Consider the following 22,555-nt stretch of genomic DNA (forward strand, 5'->3'; position numbering starts at 1 on the left):
TTCTGCAGATTTTAATTAGCGTGCTTAGTCATCACCTCCTACTTCAAAAAGCATCCACACGGTCTTTTATAAGTAGTCCGCGCAGACTGTTTAAAAAGTGAACCAGTTGTGCGCATGAACCCAAAACCTTTTATAAAAGTAATTGAGAGAAATTTATCTTATATATTAGAGAATTGAATCTGTAGTGGGTGACAAGTGAATAAGGCAAACCAATAATATTCATAAATAAAATAAATTTTTAGTCATATATTTGCTACCACTTTCTTATATTCATTATATTCTGTATTAAATGACTAGTTCGGTAAGTGGATATCCTTCATAGTGGTCTGATCGGACTACCTATAAAAAACCGTGTGGTGGCTTAGTCCGACATATTAGGTAAAATCTTATTAAATATCAGTAAAATGGAAAAATTCTATTTTTCGTTTAGAATTTCCAGAATATCAATCCTAAATAAATTAACTTGGAACTTTAATTCTGAGTGTAAATTTGATGATAAATTTTCAATGTATAAAAAAAAACAATGCTTTCACATAACATAACACATAAACATAAGAATTTTGATGTAAAAATGTATATCATTAAGATTAAAAGTAAAAAACTGTGAGTAAAACAAATTCTGCCTAATTCACTTTAAAAAAATTTTATTCTAGTTTGATAACCCTTACTATTTTGTCTTCGCAATAGATACAAGTAATTAAGTAACTTTTATATACAAGTGATTATATTTAACTGAAAAACTAATGTTGTGTTCGTTTATATTCTATGCTCAGAAACAAGCTAGGTATGTGGCAATTTTAATATTACTGCGTTTGTAGTGCTCTTGAAAATTTTTAAATATCGTGACAAATTTATAATAAAAAATTTTACAAATTTCTTAAATTGTAAAATTGTAAAATTGCTTTGATTTTAAAATTAAATATACGCTCTAGAAGATTTCACATCAAAATGTTTTAAAAGCTGTTTTTGGTTAGTAATAAGCCTAGTGTTGAATACGAATTAATGAAAGAGCATAATTTTCTTGCTTTGTCAACACTTTTAAAAAATAAAAGGCCGTGCGAATAATGCAATTAGAGTTTTTTCTCGGAGCCGATGTGGCTTAGGGGATAGAGCTCCCAACTCCCAATGAGGAGACCCAGGTTCGAATCTCAGCAACTCGTTAATACGAATTCTGCCCCCGACTTGCAACGAGCACAGCTCTGATTCAAAATATTCTCAGTGGTTCTCAGATCATGGATTAGAGACTCCTTGCCATCAGGTTGATCGTGGGAGTTTTGCGTGGTTTTCCTCTCCATGCAACGCAAATGTGGGTTAGTTCCATCAAAAAATCCTCTACGAAGTCGAATTTCTCCAACTTGATCCCGGAGTTACCTTATCTTCCAGATTGTGTTCAAAATTATTAGACTACGGAATTGAACATTGGTAGTCATAAACTTAATATTGAGCCGACTGTTCAACGACAGTTAAAATAAAATAAAGTATAATAAATAAAATAAAATAAACAAAATAAAAAAATAAACAAGATAAATAAAATAAAATAAAATGGTTCAGCATTTTAAAGAAAATTAACTTACATTGTACAAACCACATATTTATAATTTTTAATTATAATTTTATTAATACCTTAATTAAAAATCATAGATTGCAATAAATAAATTAATGACTTACACGAGCAAAATCTATGTGTGGATTATAATGCCCTCCTATACCATAATTAATTGCATGTAAAGGTTCTGCATATTTAACATCCAAACTTGAAAGAGCTGCCACTCTCCGATTTAATTTTGAAATTACCGGATGATCAGAATCCGATAGCCATGCACTGAAATAATAACAAAAGAAAAATAATAATAATAATCATGTACGAAGACTACATAACGAAAATTTCAACAATAACTTCAATAAAAATTTATCCAAAATTTGGCTTTTCAATTTTTGATAAATTAAATATATATATTTTTTTTAACACGTTGAACGCCATGGGGTCACCGGTGACCGGCGGAGCTAAGATTATTAGAAACACATAATTCGAGTTAATTAAAAAAAATTTTTATATTATAATCGTTAATAAAATGGTTTTGAAGAAATTAATGCAATATAGAACACACAAAAATTTATTTTATTCATATACATAGAGATGTCAACTTGCGCCGGACAGCGAATAAATATTTTCAAGTGGTAGTTTATTAATTGTGATTCTTGGTTTAATAAATTCAATACAGTAGATTTTTATCCACCACTATTTCTAAACAATCCGTAGACTTATACAATTCACCACTTTTTTCAGTTAGTACATGCGAAACTTTTTAAATAACTAGCAAAATCTGGCCAATATTTGCAAATTTAATTTAGTTTGGCCAGACGGGCCAGATATGTAAAATTAGCGTGGCATTCAATGTGTTAATTTTATCAATCAAAACTTTTCTGACTTAAATATATTTTCTCAACCCAATCTTCAATATGGAAATTACATATAAAATCGCTTTAAAATAATTATGTTACTTCATTAATGAAATTTTTAGTTAATCGAAATTTATCGATAATCGGCATGAACTGTCCGGAGGACGGAATATATTGAACATGTTCAGAGCAAAATGTAAGAAACGAACAACCGTAAATAACTTTTGATCTTATGATCAAATCTTCGTATTCTGAGACCCTATCTTAATGATTCAAGGGAATGACATCAAATATGCTGATTAATTAATACAAACTATATTTTAAGTTATGAAATCAGACACAAAAACGTACTTTCTCTGAATAAACATACCTATAACATTTCCTAATAACAACTAAATAAACATACCTGCTACATAAACATAAAATTACTTTCCACAACACTAGATGAGAATGATTTTTAAGTTCATATGAAACGCCACTTTGTTCCAGAGCTCTCTTAGTAAGTCTCATAAAATGTCGGTAAAATTACCAACAATTTTGAAAGCTTTAGTTTGTAATTGTATACCAGTCAATAAGAGATTAAAAAAAAAAAATGAGTAGTTGGCAGCTCTGCAGTAAGGGATTCTATACATAATTATACATACCTTTTACTTATTCTGTAATTAGCAGTGTCAGTTATACCACTCGTTCCGTTAACAACTGTTGCTCTGGTCAGCTAAAAATTGAGAGACATTTCTAGAATTAACTTGTTGCAGAAAATAACATACATAGTTATAACAATGTTAATATGACGTGAAAAATAATATGATCCGTTAGTTTTGTAAGTGATGTAAGGACAACTTTTGGAGAAAAAATGAGTTTTGTAGTTTTAGTTAGACTAGATATCCTCGTTTTATATCATGCATTCAATGGAGCATGATTTGTTATAATAAAAAAAATTATAGCAAAAAAAAATTATCAAAAAGTTCTAATAGCCATTCTCATAATCAACAAATCTATTTCTAATAATTAATGTTAAAACAACTTTCTATTTGCTTTTATAAATTATAGCATGTCATGAAAATAATCGCTCATTAGCATACCTGGTAACTTTTAATATTTTCGGGGATGATTTTCCCCAGTGGTAATAAAATGGAATTTAAATTACAAGTTTAGACAGCTGCTGTAGCTTGATAAAGCTAATACGTACTACAACATTATTACATTGTTCGTTGTTGTAGAGCGGGTGATCTGAGGCCTAAATGACCCGTAACATATTAATATATGTGCTTAATGTTTAAAAAAAAAATTGGTGGGCAAAAAGCTTATAAATTAAGTTTATAAATGTAAGGAATCTATAGAAAGCATTCATTTTACTACCACTTTAAATATAGAAATAAAATCTTACGACAAATGCGTAAAAGTTGGCAGGTATGCATTAGGTAATACTGTTTGTGAATAAAATCCTGAGTGTCAATATCTCAAACAAAAAAGTTTTTTTTTGGATCTTTAAAGTACTACTTTTTTTAAAAAACATATATTGCAAAAATACCAGCGGGTGACCGAGCTCCGCTCGGAGAAAACAGGTATCGAAGCTAACTCGAAGATTTAAATTTTCAATTGTGATTTATCAAAACAATACATGCCATAAGAAAATTTGTGAAGCCATTGGTGAAAAGATAACCGGCTAAAGTGCACCATTGTAAACTATCTAAACAAAGTTTGGAAAGGGAACTATTCTATACAAAGGTAAAAGTTTGAAAAGTCATAGGAAATAAAATGTAATTGATAACAAAAAATTATACAATTAAAGAAATGGTACAAAGTGAGCAGTGTAAAGATTGAAGTGTGTTGAAGTTCAATATTTTTGACACATTTATTTAGAAAAACCAAACATATATACATACATAAGAAACATATTATAAACCTATAACAGCATAAACATAATAAACATTAATCATCGATTGCGAAGTCTTCCATGTTGTCCAGGTAGTTTCTTGTTGGAGAGGCAGGTGCGGCTGGTGAGTTTCTCTTCTTCAGGACTTCCTTCCATGCGACGTTTCGGGTGTGGGTTGGATTCTCAGGAGGCAGCAGGACCTTCAACGCACTTTTACGCTTGACTCTTGAAAACGCGACGTAGAGCATTCCGTGCACGAAGACCGTCGTGAGGAGAAGCACGCCGACGAATTCGAATGTTTGGCCTTGTGACTTGTGTATCGTAATGGCGAATGCTGGAGTAACTGGGAATTGGTGCCGTTGCATAATTGCGCCAAGCTGTGATTTGCTGGAGTCGAGCGTGATCCTTGGAAGGTGTACTTGTCGGCCTGCGTGTTCACCGGTGATGATCTTAGCCTTGATGATGTTGTTGCAAAGTTCGGTGACAATCAATCGTGTTCCGTTGCACATTCCTTCAGAGACGTCCAAGTTTCGGAGAAGCATGATGATGGCGTTCTTCTTGAGCTTCAGATTGTGTGGAGGCAAGTCGGCGATGTTGATCGAGTTCAGGAATTCAGGAGCGAATTGAATTCCCCCTTCATGTTGATCCTTTACCGAGTCGAAACTTGTGTATGTCTTCTCTTCGCCTGGAAGCATAGCGATAATCTGCTCGTTGATCTTGTCCTTATCGTCGTTCAATGGTGCAAGAATAGCGCGATTCTTCATTGCTTCGTAGTTCCCACTTCTGAGGCATGGTCCGAAGATTTCATCGATGAGGTTACCACCAGAGCGAATTTCTTCTGGGACTTCTATTTCGCCGAGTTCATTCACTTCGAGTTCCCCGTCGCCGAGCTTTAGCAGGTATTTCGCGAATTCTTCTTCTTCGGGATCAACGCGCATGTTCTTTTCGAGCGAATAAGTCTTGAAGTGTTGCCACAGATGGCTTCTCTTGATCAAAAGGTCGAGTATTTCGCTTTTGTTGGCACGTTGTTGAACTGGACAGCACTGTCGGAAGTCGCCACCAAGCACCACGACTTTGCCTCCAAACGGAATGTTGTTGCAAATCGCGCGTAGGAGTTCGTCGATGTTGTGCAAGCCGTATTTTGACATCATCGGAGCTTCGTACATCAGACACATGTGGGCTCCTTTGAGTGCGTTCGCCTTCGGTGATCCTGGTTTGATGGATGATCTTGAGTCGGATGTAAGCGGGACTTTCAAGCCAAAGGTTCGGTGTGTTGTTTGACCACTCGGTAGAAGAATCGCTGCTATCCCGGTGTAAGCCATGCATTTCACTTTCTTAAGCCTTCCGGTAACGATGCGATACAGCGTGCTGTAGACGAATGTCTTCCCGGTTCATAAAAGACGATGTAAACTCCGCAGGAAGACACGTCATCTTGGTGGTTGTAAGCGTTGCGAGGTTTCACGATGCATCCTTTCAGCTTTTCATTCGTAACAACGGTATTCAAAACGTGTCGCAGTATTTTTCTCAAAACAGCATCGATGGGCAGCGGGTTGTCGACTGGATCGCAGACTAATAGTTGACGTTCTCCATAGCTTGCTTCGTAAATTCCTAGCATCCAGTGCTCGCCTCTATCCATTTGAGCTCTCTTGTGAATGGGAATGAGTAGCACGTCGAATCCTTGTTGAACGCCGTATAGATAGTTGGAAGCCTTGTTCTGGTCGCTGATATCGTTGAGAAGAGCCATTCTTTCATAAGCGCCATCCGCTGTTGTAACGTAGAAGCGTGCGACAAATTCAGGGTGAAGTACGGCAACTTTGACGGTCGGGTAAGCTTGTTCGGCGTAATGGAGAAGCATTCTGACAATGACGGTATCTTCTAGTTGTCCATTTGCGGGTAGAATTGAGTTGATCGCTTGTTGTTCCAAAATTCCGGCTCCTTGAAGAATTTCACGTAGAGGTGCGTTCTGCATGTTGAAAATGTAGCTTGAAATCTGATGAATGTTGAAATGTCGGACTTTGTTGACGGTGATTTTAACACAAAAGTTTAACTTTTCTCCACCTTGATAAATGTAAACTAATGCGAACCTTACAATTAAATTATTAATTCCTTCGTATATTATTGGTTTAAGTTGTCGAAAATTAATATTTCAATTGTAAGGTTCGCATTAGCATACATTTATAAGAGTGGTGAAAAGTATCTATAGCCATTATGGCGAACTAATAAAGTTTGAAAATATCCTATCTGTAACTCCGAACTGCTCGACCGTAGCGCTTCAAAACCGGCGCCAATCGATTCCTCGTGGCCAAAAACCCTAGACCCCCAAGTTTACCGGAGTTTATTAATTCTGGGGCGATTTTCGACTTGGCAACCATTCCTCGTATTATAGTATAAGATTTATAGCAACTTTAAAAATCACCTACGATTTCAATTTTCACAATTTTCTAATGCATAACTAGACAGACATAATTTCCCACTGTATAGGAATTTACGGCAATAGCGCAATTCAATAATTCATGCTCGAAGATTTCAGAAAATGTGTCCAGCAAAGGAAGTTAAAAACTGATTAGCTTTTCCATACCACTATAATTGAAAAAGCATTTTTTATATAACAAATTGCGTTATTCAATAACAATCTCAAACTCGTCGAAATTTAAACTAAGTAAATTAATTGCATTTCAACATGTATTTATGTTTATCAAAATCATTATCTGGGTAAAACTGGTATCTTTTCTAAAAACTTCAAGCATGATCTTTCAAACTGCGCAAACAGTTTTACCATAAAATCTTCTAAAAATTAAAAGAAAAATTGTTCACATAGAGTTAGTAGAGATACTTTGCCGTACCACCGGTAGTGCTACTGATTTAATAGTGTCTGCTTCATCGTCTCTCAGAACATCGTAGTACATAAGAATTCGAGGATTCAAATGCAAGACTTCTATTTTCGCAGGTTGCAGTTTAAGGTAGCTGTTACCATTATCCGTCTGATAGCAATGCAGGCGACTTTCTTCTTCAAGAGTCTATAAGTAATACACGAAATAACATTAAAATTAAAACGAAATCGTTGAATTAGTGAAACCAATAATAGCATAAGAGCAACAATCATATTTAGGAATCTTCGCTATCAGTGTATAATGCAGAGATTACAACTTGCCCTGGACAGCGGATAAATATTTTCGAATAGTAGTCTTTTTTAAGTACAATGCTTCTTTTTGGAAATAGGATTTATCGAGATTTTACTCAAAAATACTAAAGCGGAGCAGCTTGCTCAAACTAAGTGTGACTTGAATTTTTGGATACTGAAACGCTTGATATGACTGCGGTAACGCTTGATGGAACTTTCAATATTGTAGTTCTTGGAGCAAATGTTATAGGTCGATCTGCAGTTAATCTGTGATGAAGATATATGTTAAAGATTTAATTCATTTTGATGATTGTGATATGAGGCATCGGATGTAAAGTGAGCGGCTATTAGTCTGTATTTTATATCTTTATGGTAATTTTTAAAATTGAATATTTGTTTGAAATCAAATACAAAAACCGAGATTTTGTAACTAGATATGTATATTTGAAAAGATTAACTATAAAGGTGGACACGAATTTATAAAAATGTATATTTTATTTTCTAACTTCCGCTACCACTTTAAAAAAAATTTAAGGATACTACGAATCCTGTTTATGTGATACGTCACTTTATTACAGTTAAGTCGTGTCGGACATTAAAAGAAGAGGTTTAAGACCTTACTTAAGAAGTTGGTAAAATTAACCGACAATATGCAAATTTTAGCTGGATTCGAACCCGGTTCACATCATTGGAAAGCGAATGTTCTATTCTCTGGGCCAATACACTCTATAAGCTACCATTGTAATTAGCACACAATCCTGCATATCTATGTGGGACAATGAGTAAGCATATTTATTCCGCCTGAGGTGCAGAATCTGTGTCGCGCAAGTTTACTGTTTTTTCTTTCCTGATTGATTTTGCTTCATGAGTTTAAAAGAGAAATTTCATTATGAAATGTTTAAATTGTTTTTAAACAATTTCTCAATAGTTAACAATAACAATAGTTAACAAAAACAATGGTTAGTTCAATAACTAATAATAACTAAAACCACCGAAAAAAGTATTTATAGTAAAAGGCTTAAAAGCTGGCAGCTAAATAACACTGGGAAAACATTTTGTTTCCATGTGATATTATATATTTTCACGTCTCTAACTTCAAATCTGCAATCAGTTCCTCTCTTTAAGCTACAATTTTTATGCAATTTATAATGTATTCAAAACAAAAATTTCTGAAAATTCACTCGATGTGTTCGCTAAGACCCCAACTTTTCTACAGCGTAGGGGTTGGTAAAAAGACGTTTAACCCTTTCGCGCCGACTGTCACAAATACGCGCCAGCATAAAACCGTATCAATCAGGGTAAAAAGATAAAACTAGTAATCAAAGTATTTCTTTAGCAGTTTATTTGTGGGCGGAGTTATAATTGTTTCATTTATTTGATTCACCATTACTTTAGTTTAAAATGAAATGATTTAGCTATACTTTGAACTAACATCGATTATATAAATGATTAAACTAACAATAATTAAAGTAAAAGCAAAGCTAGTCTGTCAAATTAGCAACGCCCACATTTAAGTTACCGTTTTTTATTTATTTACATCCTGTATCTCATTTTGTGCGAATGCTTTTATGAATCACCCGTCCCCAAGGGGCTAAGATAACTTCAAAGATTCCAACTGCTCCGGACATGCCGATACCATTTTTAAAAAAAACGGTAAATAACTACAAACTAAATTTTGCAAATATTTGACTATTTTTGCTTGTTTTTTAAAAAATGTACCATGAGGAAAATATTTAAAAGTGGGGAATAATGAAATCCTACGAATTATTTAGAAATAGTGGTGGAATAAAATCTACTAAATTGAATTTATTAAACCAAGAATCACAATTAAAAAAACTATCACTTTAAAACAGTGTTTCCTAAACTTATGACTTTTCTGCACTCTATAAACATTTTAAGTAACGCTGTGTACCACTAAAAAAAAAAAATTTTTTTTTTACTGTAAAAAATTGCAGATAAGTTAAAACTCACAACTGACTGTTGACACCACTCATTTTAAATGTTAGCTCTGCAATAAATAAACAATAGTAAAATATTAATTGTAAACTTATAATGTCTAACTTTGTTTTGAAATAAAAGTTTTTGAAATTTTCGTTTGCTGCGAGATATTTTGCATAACAACGCGTACCCCCGCTAAACTGTTCCCGTACTTCTGGGGGTACGAGTACCACAATGTACGTTTTTGTAAATAATCAATCATGCTGGCAAATGCTCATTTATGCAAAATTTCAATAAATTATAGAAAAGCTTAGATGGGTCCATCTAAGAAAGGTTGGGAAAAAATTCTGTGGAATTTTTTTTAAAAGCTAAAAGAAGTTTTAAATTATTTTCTCCATTTGGAAACAAATGAATGTATTACTTTTGTAGATTCTCCCCGGCATAGCTTTTCAAATGCTTCAACAAGAATTGGAGAGAGATAATCTTTGGGCCATTCTTCATCTTCAGTTTTGTTTCCAGGCTTCTGGTTTTTTTGTTTCTCTTTATAATTTTCTCCCGCCTTCCAATACATGAGGAGATTTCCTGGTGCTCTGGGGTTAGTTGGATCTATAAGTTACATAGCAGAGTTATGGTGGTGCAGATTTAAAATAACGAACAGTTTATATATAAGGAAGAGAACTTTCAATCGCTTTATTTTTTGTTTCGTATTTTTTTGTTTCGTGATCGAGTCTTGCTGATGATTTGTTATGATAGATGAAACAGTCAGCTGAAACAAAGTAGTTTCATACCTGCCAACTTTTACACCACTATATTTAACCACTACCACTATATTTAAAGTGGTCGTAAAATTTGTCGAGACAGTTCGCATAAGCTTTTTCGAACTACAGCTTATGTTTCTACCAAAATTTGAAATTTAAATATCGTTTTACTACTACTGGGAAAAGTCATTCTCGAAAAGCTTAAGAGTTGGCAGATATGTAGTTTGATTATCCCTTATTTTGCCTGTTTTGCGATTTTTTTTTTATGCAAGTCACAGGAGAAACACTTTTGAAAACGTAAGATAATTATTTGGAATTTTTCTAGTTATAAAAACGCTTAAAAGTGCTCGAAAAACTAATTTGTTTTTTCATTCTCGTTTTGCTTTCGATTTTTCAAAGAAATAACTAATTTTTTACGACCATAAATGTATAAGACTCAGAAGATGTGAAATTACGGCAGTTACGAATAAAAATATTGAAATTGAAATGGTAGCTATTGAAACACGTTTAAATTTTTTAATAAATTTTTTGTGAACATCCACTTTAAAAATATATAAATAAAAATAAATAAAATAAAAATTTAGTTAAATTTACTTTTTCTTGGCAATTTACTGGTCTTTACTGGCATGAACTGGTCTTGGCAATTTGTCACCGGTGACCCCCATGGCATTCAGCGTGTTAAGAGGTGAATAAAAGATCAGATAGTACGATTGTCATATATCTAAATCCTGCTGGAAAATTTTTAAAAATTCTGATTGTTTTAAACATTTCTGTTTAAGTTCACTACCACTTGAAAGATTTTGTCGTGTACATTTCAAATGTTTGAACGTATGAATCTATGCCAACTGCTCCACTTTCTGAAAAAGCTTTAATAAATTGGTAGAAAATTAAATAGTAAAACTTGTTAAATTAGGATAGTTACGCCTATTTCTTATAAGTATCGACACGAAATAACTTAAATTACATTTCATATTAACTTAGAATTTTCAATAAGTGGTGGTGGAAAAATATGTTACAATGAAAAAAAAAAACTAAAATAACTTACATTTCTTTACCATCAGAAAATACTTTTTAACAAAGCGGAGCAATCTGGCATCTCTTATCAATGCAAATAAATTAACAATTGGTTTTACTTTACAGTCTGGTCTCTTTTTCTGTTTTAGGTTAAAAGAACAGTATTTCGTTAGAATTTTACAATTTAAAGACAGCGAATGTTTTTTGCCTATTACTTTATTTTAAAAAAATTGCAAATCTAAATATGGAACTAATGGAACTATAAATCTAAGTATGAAACTAATTATACATAGTAGTGGACATGAATACGAAAATCCATTTCTATTAATCTCAATTGTTCAAAAATATTTTATTTTACTTACCCAAATCTATTATTTTTTCTGTTATTTCAAAAGCTTTAGTGTAATTATGCACCTGTAATAGTTAAAACTATTATAATTTTGGAAACGAAAGTTTTATAAATCTTTGCAATAAATATCACTTGTTTTCGAGATTCTATCAACATTAAAAAGAAATCCAGATATTAACTTTGCATTACATAGAATATCTGGGAGTCAAAATTTCTAAATAGAATTCGGGGTGGTTACAGTCTGAGAAAAAATAAGAAGCGGCAACTAATATTTCATAAAAACGCACGGAAGTTTTAAAAGACATACCCTAATATTAAAATTTACCTGTATACAAGATCTCGCCCTTTGCCATCGGCTCCTATAACTGAAAGCCTCCACATGGTATTTTGCAGGTAGTCCGATCAGACCATTAGGAAGGTAAACTAGTTTTCGAAAGAGCCGTTTAATAGAAATTTAATAAATATAAGAAAGTGATAGCAACTATACGTCTAAAAGTTTTTTTAATTTGTAAACATAATTGATTTGTCTTATTTACTCGTCTACCACAAAAGATTCAATTATCAAATGTATATGATAATTATCTCTCAATAGCTTTTGGAATAGAACTTGGTTACATAAAAACCACTGGTTCACCAGACTACTTATAAAAAACCGTGTGGAGGCGTTCTTATGTATGAGGTGATACTTCTGCTACCGGTGACAGTACTTAAGGATTCAATGAAATACCTGACAACTTTTAATCCCTTCCATTATAATTTTTCCCAGTGGTATTAATATGGATTCAAAGTTTCAATTTCAAGCAAAAAATTAATTTGTATTTGAAAAAACCTTAAGTGAAAATAACCGTAATATCTAGTAACACATATTATTATATATGTTTAATTTTTTAAAGAATAATGGTGATCAAAATCATTTAAAAATTAATTTTACAAAACAAAATAATATGTATTTACCACCACTCTAAATATAAAAATAAAATTTTACGCAAAATGCGTAAAAGTTGGCAGGTATGCAATGGAATTAAAAAATCAAAAAATAATGAACGGAAGTATAGTGAAATCTCCAGTGAAGAAATTTAACTTAAATATGATATTGAGATACGCTACATGAAATTTACTTTGAATTAAACAGAAAATGAATTATTCTTACACTAAAATGAGCAAACGCCAAGTATTCTAGAATGTCTATCTCGTTTGCAGTTTTCAATGTATCTTCTTTTTTCAATCTCCGCAAGGATTCTTCCAGCCAAAGAAGAGCATACTGATAGTAGAACTCATGTAGAGCCTGTCTTCCCATTTCCAAACAGTCTCCGGCTGAAGAAATCATTAGCAGTTAAGAAAACCGAGTTTTACGTCTAATAGCGATCAAAAAATAAATTAGCAATAATATTGTAATTTTTGCATATAAGGCATTCCGTAATAACCACCTCCACAATATCTATTTTTAAAATATTAGTAAACGTAGAATAAAAAATATAATATACCAAAATAGCGTAATTCTGATTGAAGTAAGCGGAGGAATTAAAACTTTGCTTTGAATGATGAGTTCTAACATTTTTAAAACTTCTTTTTATAAATACACTAATGTTTGTGAAAATTGCGATACTATGTAAGAACTATGCAAATTGTACTTAAATTACGTGTAATGTAAAGTGAGGTAAGACGTGGAAATAAATGGAATTACACAGCAAATGCGCACGTACCACTATTGCGCATGTTTATTTGTATCACTGTCAGTATTATGAATAAATTTCATTAATTTTTGCAATTCCTTCAGGGCGTTGCAATTTTCAGGATCAATTTGCAGGGAATAGAGTGAACACTTCCCAATGAGCAGAGATCGCTATATTGGCTATTCCCTCTGTTGGCTGGTCGATAAGAATTCTGACCCCGTCTCGCACCGACCATCGAGCTGGCAAAAAGTATCATCCGTTGCAGACGGGTCATGGGTTGGAATCCCCTTGCTGCCGGGATAATCATGCGATGATTCTGTGGTTTTCCCCTCTATTTCACACAAATGCGGCTTAGTTTAATTATAAAAAGAAAATCTCCGGGGCTATTTTGTCCCACTATTTGATCCACGAATTCCCTTGTTTTCTGGACTGGGTTCAACATTACAAGGCTACAGAGTTGAACATTGACTCATAATTGAATAGGCTGTTCAACGCCGGTTATAAAATAAAACATTAGTGAGTTTATCTGGGGAAATTATTAACCCCTTGGGGACGGGTGATTCAGAAAAGCATTTGTACAAAATCAGAATCAAGTTGCAATTAAATAAAAAGCGGTAACTTAAATGTAGTCGTTGCTAATTTGACAGACTTACTTTGCTTTTTCTTTAATTATTGTTAGTTTAATCATATATATAATCAATGTTAGTTCAAAGTATAACTAAATAGTTTTATTTTGAACAAAGTAATGGTGAATTAAATAAATCAAACAATTATAACTCCGCCCACAAATAAACTGCTAAAGAATTACTTTGATTACCAGTTTTATCTTCTTACCCTGATTGATACGGTTTCATGCTGTCACGTATTTGTGACAGTCGGCGCGAAAGGGTTAATGGAAGCAACTTTTTTTACTTCATATTTAAAGCAAATAAACAAATGTAAACAGGAGACTCCACCCCCTGCTAGAAGTTTTCGACTATCCCCGGAGCTTCTTTCACAGCTCCTTTCAGATCCCCTTAAAATCTGAACTCGCTTTGTTCTCTCATTGGAGGCTTCTGTGTTTTAGTTTAGCCTTCTGTGTATACTGATATTCTCTTCAAATTGAAGTTCTAAAAGTGTACACACCAATACATTCTGAAAAATTATTTATGCCTTTTTTGATTGATATGCATTTGATTGATACCAGTCTAGTGCCATTCATAGAATTTTCTTAAAAATTCATAGAATTTTCTTAAATACACAATTATGAATTTCAGTATTTGGAGATACAATAGTTTAAAATTTTTTATTCGAACATTAACTCATAAAAAATAGTAAAATAGAACTAGCCGATCTTTATCATTCCAGCTTCAAAAAACAATTCTCTTCGACTACCGAATTTGATTTCTGGGAATAATTCCATACATTGAAAAATTTTAATTATTTAGTTAAGGGAAAAGGAGAGTTTAGCCCTATCTGTAAAAATCTATTCTATTAGTTCTATATCGTTATTAAACCTGTGCAAACTATTAAGTATAATTAAAACGAAAATATAGCACAGTTTGTTCCGGTTTTCCTTTCAAAGAAAAAGAATTTTTATTTAGAAATTTGAAAACATGCACATAAACGACAATTTTTCGATTGCTAGAATATTTCGATTGCTAGATTTCTAGATATAATTTTTTTTATTGATCTGATTGCCTCCGATCAATTTGGTTTACATTTTCTCTCTCAGTTGTCCCTAATACTTTACATATGCTACTCTTAGGTTATTGATGTGTTTTCGCCATTGGTGAATCATAAGGGGTGTGATGGGAGTTTGGATGTAATGGGACAAGCCTTTACTTACATTGCCATCTAGTTCCCCAGACATGATAGTACACGTGATAAGCTAAGCCATCGATGCTGCAAATATTTCCAGAACTTACTAGCCAGTTTGTGCAGTAGTACAACAGAGTATAACTAAAAATTATGTGGAAAAATTAGATCACAGACAAGACGATTGCGTGACAAATTGGGTCACTCTTCGAACAATTGTAACTATAAAAAAGAAACACCTGGTATATTTTTCTTTAATTCAGAGTACATATTTTGTAATTTCAAAAGTATAAATATTTAAAATTTGGTTATGTATCTTTGCAGATACTAAGAGAGTTATCTTTCTTTGCCAATACTCCGTACACTGAGAGAGGTCATTAAAGTTCAATCTATTTATTAGAAGGAAACTCGATTAAAGTATGCTATTTTTTCCCCTTGGTTAATTAATTTTTTTTTCATATGAAAATAGAGAAATAACGAAAAAAAGAGTATTTTTTAGCAATGCGATAACTCCCACGTTAAACATAATGTAATGTATTGTGTACCTGAAAGTTCGCTGGATGAATTGGTCCCTTTAATTTCTCCTCTTGCTAATGATGTGGTATTCAATAAAAATGTTGACTGGAGCCTTAATAAAGCAGACGCGGCACCACGCAAATCATCTTTAGAAGGAATATTTATTTTTTCTGGCGATATATCATGAAGCAAAGCTGTTAAAAAAAAAGAAAGATAATTTTTCATCTTCATATATACTACCAGTCTCGAAAATTTTTGTCACCATTTCAAATTCAATGATTTTTGAGGATTTTAAACCTAACTAACTTTAAAAATACAATTTTTATTTTATTCTGAAATAGTTAATTATTTTTTTAAAGAAGTGATAAATAATTGAACCACAAAAACAGATGATTTTGTCAATGGTTAGGCAGATGTGTAAACTAAATCAAAGTGGAGGTTACACTGAAAAATAAATTTCATTGCAAGTAAAATGAATTACAAACATATGTAAAACAAACTGCACAATAACTACTCAAATATTTATTGCATTTATACAAGTTAGTTGTGGTGATTTTAAATCTGAAGTTTTGTTTGGAAAGCTACATTTTTTTTTTATCGAAATGATATTTTTAGTTTAGTTCATTTCTTTGTTGGAATGCACAAGTTTATAAAGAATGTATAGGTTTATATACATGCACTAGTTGTTAGAAATTAAGGTAAAATTTCATAAACAACTATAATTTTCTCTAGAATAAGCCAATCCCAATGAAATTTGAATGTGTTGACAAATAAGAGTTAATAAGTAAAACGGTGATATGTAAATCAGTGGCTCTGCAATGAAATCACGTCATCTACCATGAGCATAAATTTGAATGTTATATATATATACGCTATCTTTCCAGTACTCCCTTACTCAAAAAATATTTACACTATGACTAAATAAGAATTTGTAATTTAAGAATTTTACGCTTTTATATATTTATTGTAATTATTTATATATGTTTGACCACCATTACACGAATATTTATATGTAATGGTGGTCAAACACATTTGTAATTATTATTATTATGCAAAAGGTTCAATGGTATAATGTGAGTTTCTCTAAACTCAGTGGCGCGACAGCCCTTGAGGGCCAAGGCCTACTGTGCCCATCTCAATTTTCTTGACCTTGGGCTCAGGAGTGCAGGAGCAGATGTTCCGGTTAGGGGGTCAACCAAACGCGGAACCCCCAGTGTTTAGTTCCCAAGCATGCTTGGTACTCATTTACGGACCCACTGAAAAGATGAAAGACTGAGTCAACCTTGCCCGGCCCGAGGATCGAACCACGGACTTGTGGCACGGCAGTACGAAGCGCTACCGCTCAGCCAAGAGTTTCTCTACCTACTTTTAAACTAAAGCCAATACTTAACATGATAGAAATTTCATTTTTTAACAAGACTCTGCCCCTTGCCATACATCGAAATTGATAAGTTTCATCTCCTCAACAAGACGAATATTCCAAATATAATTTTCCACCATTTTTTTCTTTTTTTTTTTTTTTTTTTTTTTTTTTTGCTGAAAAATTCTGGTATTAATGTTTTAAACTGCTCTTGGAACATCCTTAATCTTAATCCCATTGAAAATTATAGACATAAAATAGGAACAAAAATTGCGACACAGAGGCCTTGTACAGTAAAAGAGCTACAGAACTTAATAAGGTTTGTCATGATGAAATTTACCAGGGTTACACTCAGAATTCAATATCTTTTATGCCGGCCCGTTATAAAACTGCTGTTGCCTCTTGTGGAGAATCCACAAATTATTGAAGAGTTTCTCAAAAGCATATACACATTTAAGAACATTTAATTTTATTTCACTTATGTAGAATTTACACTAACTACAGCATTTTCATATCAATTTCTTTGTACCACTGTACAGTTTTTCAGCTGTCAAAATAATTACGTGTTAATAATTCTACACTTTTTCAAAGATGAAACAGTTTTATTTGTCAGCCACTCTATAGGAGTATGCTTTTATTTTCAGCAAATAAGACTTTCCTTACCGGCACTGTCAGAATTATTAGCCATTTCAGTTGTAACTTCCCAATCATCTGACAATCGTTTGATTAGCAAAAAGGCGTTGATAGGATTTGACAAAAAGGTTTCAGCATCTTTATCCACTTCTTTTTTGAATTTTCCAAACTGTTCTGATAACCTGAAATATTAAAAGATTTACAGAAGACTACTATCTGTTAAAACTTTAGTATGTAAATCGGCATTCGACGCAAAAAATACGATCGAAGAGTTTTTGTTAAAAGAGTGCTAAGCTGAACTCGATTCAAAGATTACATTTTTACAGATACCAACATGTTAATATTTTCAAATAAGCAAAAATTGTAGTAATTCCCAGGAAATAGCACAATACACATAATAAATATTCTGTTAATTAATTACTATTAACTTTTTATTTCGCTACGTGCAAATCGTAATGTTCTTCTCAAAAAACGCTTTCCAGAACCATTTGAATTGTGACTTATCATGATCTTGCCAAAAGCTCTTAATATCTAGAAGTAGATAGGTTATGAATAAGTGGGAAAAAATGGTTTTTCGATCGCATGGTTTTTAAGATTTTTTTAATCAAAATTCTCAAACTTATATTATTAATCAGAAAGTGGATTAAAATATAAAACTATAGAGACCTTATTTTCATTTTTTGACCCTGATAAAAAATTGCATTTAATAGCAGAAATTGAAACTCCAAATAATATATAACGAAATAGGGAAATAAACACTACAGTAACTACAGTAAACAGACTTAATTTTATAATTTGACCAATTTTTTTTACATTCCACAGATATAAGTTAAAATATAATAAATATAAATTTTTCGTGTATTGGTATTTCGTGTATTATACATCTCAAGTGTATATATATATATATATATATATATATATATATATATATATATATATATATATTTATATATATATATATATATATATATATATATATATATATATATATATATATATATATATATATATATATATATATATAATAACAGGGCCAGGGCTACTTCCCTGTTATCAGTGTTGTATTTAGCTTGAAATAATGCAGTCGTAAGCCATCATACGTTCTAAACAGGTTTATTTAAAGGTAGGCTGGTATTGATAACAGTTCACATCCACATTCCGCACGGGAGGGGGATGGACAAGACTTTTGACAATTCCGGAACCTACGTTTTATACCAACACAAATTTGAGGTAAAAAGGCACACTTCGTATATTCCTTGTAACCTTACGCATTAAGGAAAATCATTTACTGTTTCCTAATATGGAAGTGAAAGAGGGAAAGATTCTGAAAATAACTCTTCCTTTGAAATATAAATCTAATTATATTTCAATGGTATGTTTTCAGCCTTGAATTCCCAAAATAGAATCTCTCTACGCTTATTCTTTAACAAAGACATTTTATGAAAACTAAAGAGTTTTAATTCTTTTATTAATACAAAAGTATTTAATTTTTGTATTACATCCCACCCCCCCAAAAAAATTTTTTTGGTGAGCCAAAGTAAAAAAAAATTTAGAATACTTTAAATTTAAAATTTTTAGGTTGGTACGACTGTTCCTTTTTCCCTACTACAAACAACTTTTTTTCAATTATGTGAAGAAGAAAAAAAACAATTATTTACAATGACAAAAAAAAAAACATGATAATGCACTTCATCTGTTTAGACAACTAAACAGAAAGAAAAATGAAACATGTTTATAAACTATTCTACTAAAATTTTCAAAAAAAAAATTTCCACACAAAAACATACAACTTTTTATGGAAACGAACTGGACAAAAAGTGTCCTTTATTCAGAATTTAAGATTCTCTGTGGTTAAAAGGAGTTATATACTTGATGAAAGTCTGTATTCCCCGTTAAAATGGAGGGAAGCAGAATTTCAAGAAGCAGAGGGAAAATGAGAGATCCAGGTAAAAATTCAGTTATAAAAATTTCAGAACCAGTATATAAAAATTTTTCTCACCTTACTGAGAAAAAAAAAGTTCAACTTCAAAATGATGTAGAGGTAAACATCTCCACACGCGATTCGGATTTCCCCCAAAAAAAGGTTATACTCCTTCCGTTGAAGAGAGAAAAAAAAAATTCTTTTGTTTTAGGTACATTCATGATTTAATTTCAACATTTGTGGGTTGTGATATTTCCTATGCTTTGAAACATGTACTTTTTCAAAATTTTGTTTACTTAAATTATTCTTTTTATTTATTTTGTAATCAGTTTCCTGGTCATTCTTTCTTTTCCTGTTTTTCTTTTTGTTTTTGTTACCTTTTACATATTTTTTCGTCGATATTAACCTGATAATGAACGCATCCATTACCTAGATCATCTTCGAATCATTTGTACTTTTTGGACATTCTTTCTTTTTATTTTTTCAATGTTTACTTTTACTGAAACATCTTTAACTTTCATTTTTTCGATGCTTACTTTTACTGAAACATCTTTGACTTTCATTTTTTCGATGCTTACTTTTACTGAAACATCTTTTTCATCATTTTTAACCTTAACATTTTGAGAATTCTGCTGTCTAATGTGCAAAGATGTGTTGTCACTTTTAGAATTAGCAGAGATGATCAGTCTCTTACCAAATTGAGTAACAACTGGCCCGACTAAATCAATAAACAAACAAAAATCCCTGCAAGTCTACAACCCTACTAAAGCATATGGTAAATCAGTATCAAGTATAAAAACTTAGCTGAGTTAAAAATATAGCCTATCGTAATAAGGGAAACTCATAAATTTTGTTAAGTGTTAACTGTCCTTTTGTTTGGGTAACATATAAGTTTTCACATTTTTTAAATAGGAATATTTATTTTTGACCAAGTCCGAAAAAGTAAAAGAATTACAAATTTCTTTAAGTTTATTAGAAAACTCTTCATCGTTAGGTTAAAAAGAAAGTTTTGAAAAATTTTAAATTTTGCTTGGTTAAATCTCGAAAAATCATTAGAAAACAAAAGTTTAAATAATGACTTAATTTTGTTTGCCGTCACTAGTTCAATTGACGTTTGAATCAAATTTATTTATTTCAAAAACATTTTAGATGCATGATAAATACAATACTATATCATAATTTCATATAAAAAAATATATATATAAACACAAGAAATACAATCTAACTCTTAATAATACTCTATTCCATTATTCAAAATAAAATATTTAGATTACTACTCATATCTAATATTACTAAAATATTTAATCATAACATTGAGAAAGAAAAAAAAAGGAGAGAGAATAATAATATATCTACAGTTTTCAAAACAAATGTTTAAGATTCATTTTTAAAATTTTCTGGCCTTACAAAGTATCAAATCAAAATATATTAAAGAAAGCAAAAATAAAAACAATCGAAGATGAAATTAAAAAACGAAGATGGAGCTGGCTCGGACATATCCTTAGAATGCCCAAAGAAAAAATTTCATCTGTTGCGCTTACATAGGCCCCTGATGGTAAAAGAACAAGAGGAAGACCCAGATTTACCATCCAGCGCATGTTTTTGGGCGAATTAAAAGAATGTAGAATATCTGGCTGGGAGGAAGCAAGATCTATTGCTAAAGACAGGAGGCGTTGGAGGGATATGCTAGAGGCCTTAAGTGCCCAAGGCACGTAGAGGGTAAGTAAGTAAATCCTTTCCATTTGCCCCACTTTTCTTTTAACCTTCATCTATTTTTCGCTGAAGAGAGACACAAAATATATCATTTTTCTTTTTTTCTTCGCAACGCGCATATTCAATTTTGTTTTCACAACTTGAGTAGTAAGAATTGTAGGATCACTCGGTGTCGAATCACTACCATGGATGATGTTTCTTCCAACTTAGAGGCACTATGGAATTATAGGGTCATCGGATGGGATACACATCACTGGTTTAAGGGGACCATCTCCACCCAGTCTCTTCTGAAAACGGCGAGGGTAAGTCGTCCTTCCGTCCTTCTACATCAGCATTTCAGGCACGACGAGGTACAAGTAGTACGGGTGAAAAATCGCCCTTCCTTCCTTCAACGTTTTTTTTTTCACTGCAGCAATTTTTAATCGGGAAAACTTCAACTTTGCAGTCAGCCAGACTACGTTACGCTTAGTTTCTGCGAGATAAAAATGGGTAAACTTCCTCCGCAATTCACTATCCTGGCGTCTTGTAATGACAGGGCTACATCCCTGTTATCAGTGTTGTATTTAGCTTGAAATAATGCAGTCGTAAGCCATCATACGTTCTAAACAGGTTTATTTAAAGGTAGGCTGGTATTGATAACAGTTCCCATCCACACTCCGCACTGGAGGGGGATGGACAAGACTTCTGACGATTCCGGAACAGCTTATCAGGATCACATCATGATGAAAAGCACACGCAAAACTAGTGTTCCTACGTTTTATACCAACACAGATTTGAGGTAAAAAGGCACACTTCGTACATTCTTTGTAACCTTACGCATTAAGGAAATTCATTTACTGCTTCCTAATATGGAAGTGAAAGAGGAAAAGATTCTAAAAATAACTCTTCCTTCGAAATATAAATCTAATTATATTTCAATGGTATGTTTTCAGCCTTAAATTCCCAAAATAGAATCTCTCTACGCTTATTCTTTAACAAAGACATTTTATGAAAACGAAAGAGTTTTAATTCTTTTATTAATACAAAAGTATTTAATTTTTGTATTACACACACACACACACACACACACACACACACACATATATATATATATATATATATATATATATATATATATATATATATATATATATATATATATATATATATATATATATATATATATATATATATATATATATATATATATATATATATATATATATATATATATATATATATATATATATATATATATATATATGTATGTTTATATATATATATATATATGTATGTATATATATATATATATATATATATATATATATATATATATATATATATATATATATATATATATATATATATATATATATATATATATATATATATATAAAGGTAAATCTAAATTTACAGCACTTATATTTTCCCTGTTACTGTCTTATTTTTTCCATTTATTTTTGTATTATACTATATACTCAGTTTATAGAACCGTTTGAATTCGTTT

At 31.7% G+C, this 22,555-nt stretch overlaps 1 protein-coding gene across 1 annotated transcript in view; it reads right to left on the reverse strand.

Moving 5' to 3' along the window:
* LOC107437103 (prolyl 4-hydroxylase subunit alpha-1) overlaps nucleotides 1-22,555 on the reverse strand; it is a 36,700-nt gene that overhangs the window by 8,856 nt on the left and 5,289 nt on the right. Inside the window, exons 3-10 of the mRNA XM_087160901.1 lie at nucleotides 17,466-17,617; nucleotides 15,472-15,636; nucleotides 12,607-12,770; nucleotides 11,470-11,521; nucleotides 9,757-9,941; nucleotides 7,120-7,293; nucleotides 3,045-3,115; nucleotides 1,669-1,822 (exon numbers count right to left, since the gene is read on the reverse strand). Of these exons, the coding sequence (XP_087017027.1) occupies nucleotides 1,669-1,822; nucleotides 3,045-3,115; nucleotides 7,120-7,293; nucleotides 9,757-9,941; nucleotides 11,470-11,521; nucleotides 12,607-12,770; nucleotides 15,472-15,636; nucleotides 17,466-17,617 (1,117 nt within the window). The remainder of the gene's footprint in view (nucleotides 1-1,668; nucleotides 1,823-3,044; nucleotides 3,116-7,119; nucleotides 7,294-9,756; nucleotides 9,942-11,469; nucleotides 11,522-12,606; nucleotides 12,771-15,471; nucleotides 15,637-17,465; nucleotides 17,618-22,555) is intronic.

Source organism: Parasteatoda tepidariorum, chromosome 4, assembly GCF_982258835.1.
Source record: "Parasteatoda tepidariorum strain Cologne lab strain chromosome 4, Ptep-v5.0, whole genome shotgun sequence".
Lineage (NCBI taxonomy): Eukaryota > Metazoa > Arthropoda > Arachnida > Araneae > Theridiidae > Parasteatoda > Parasteatoda tepidariorum.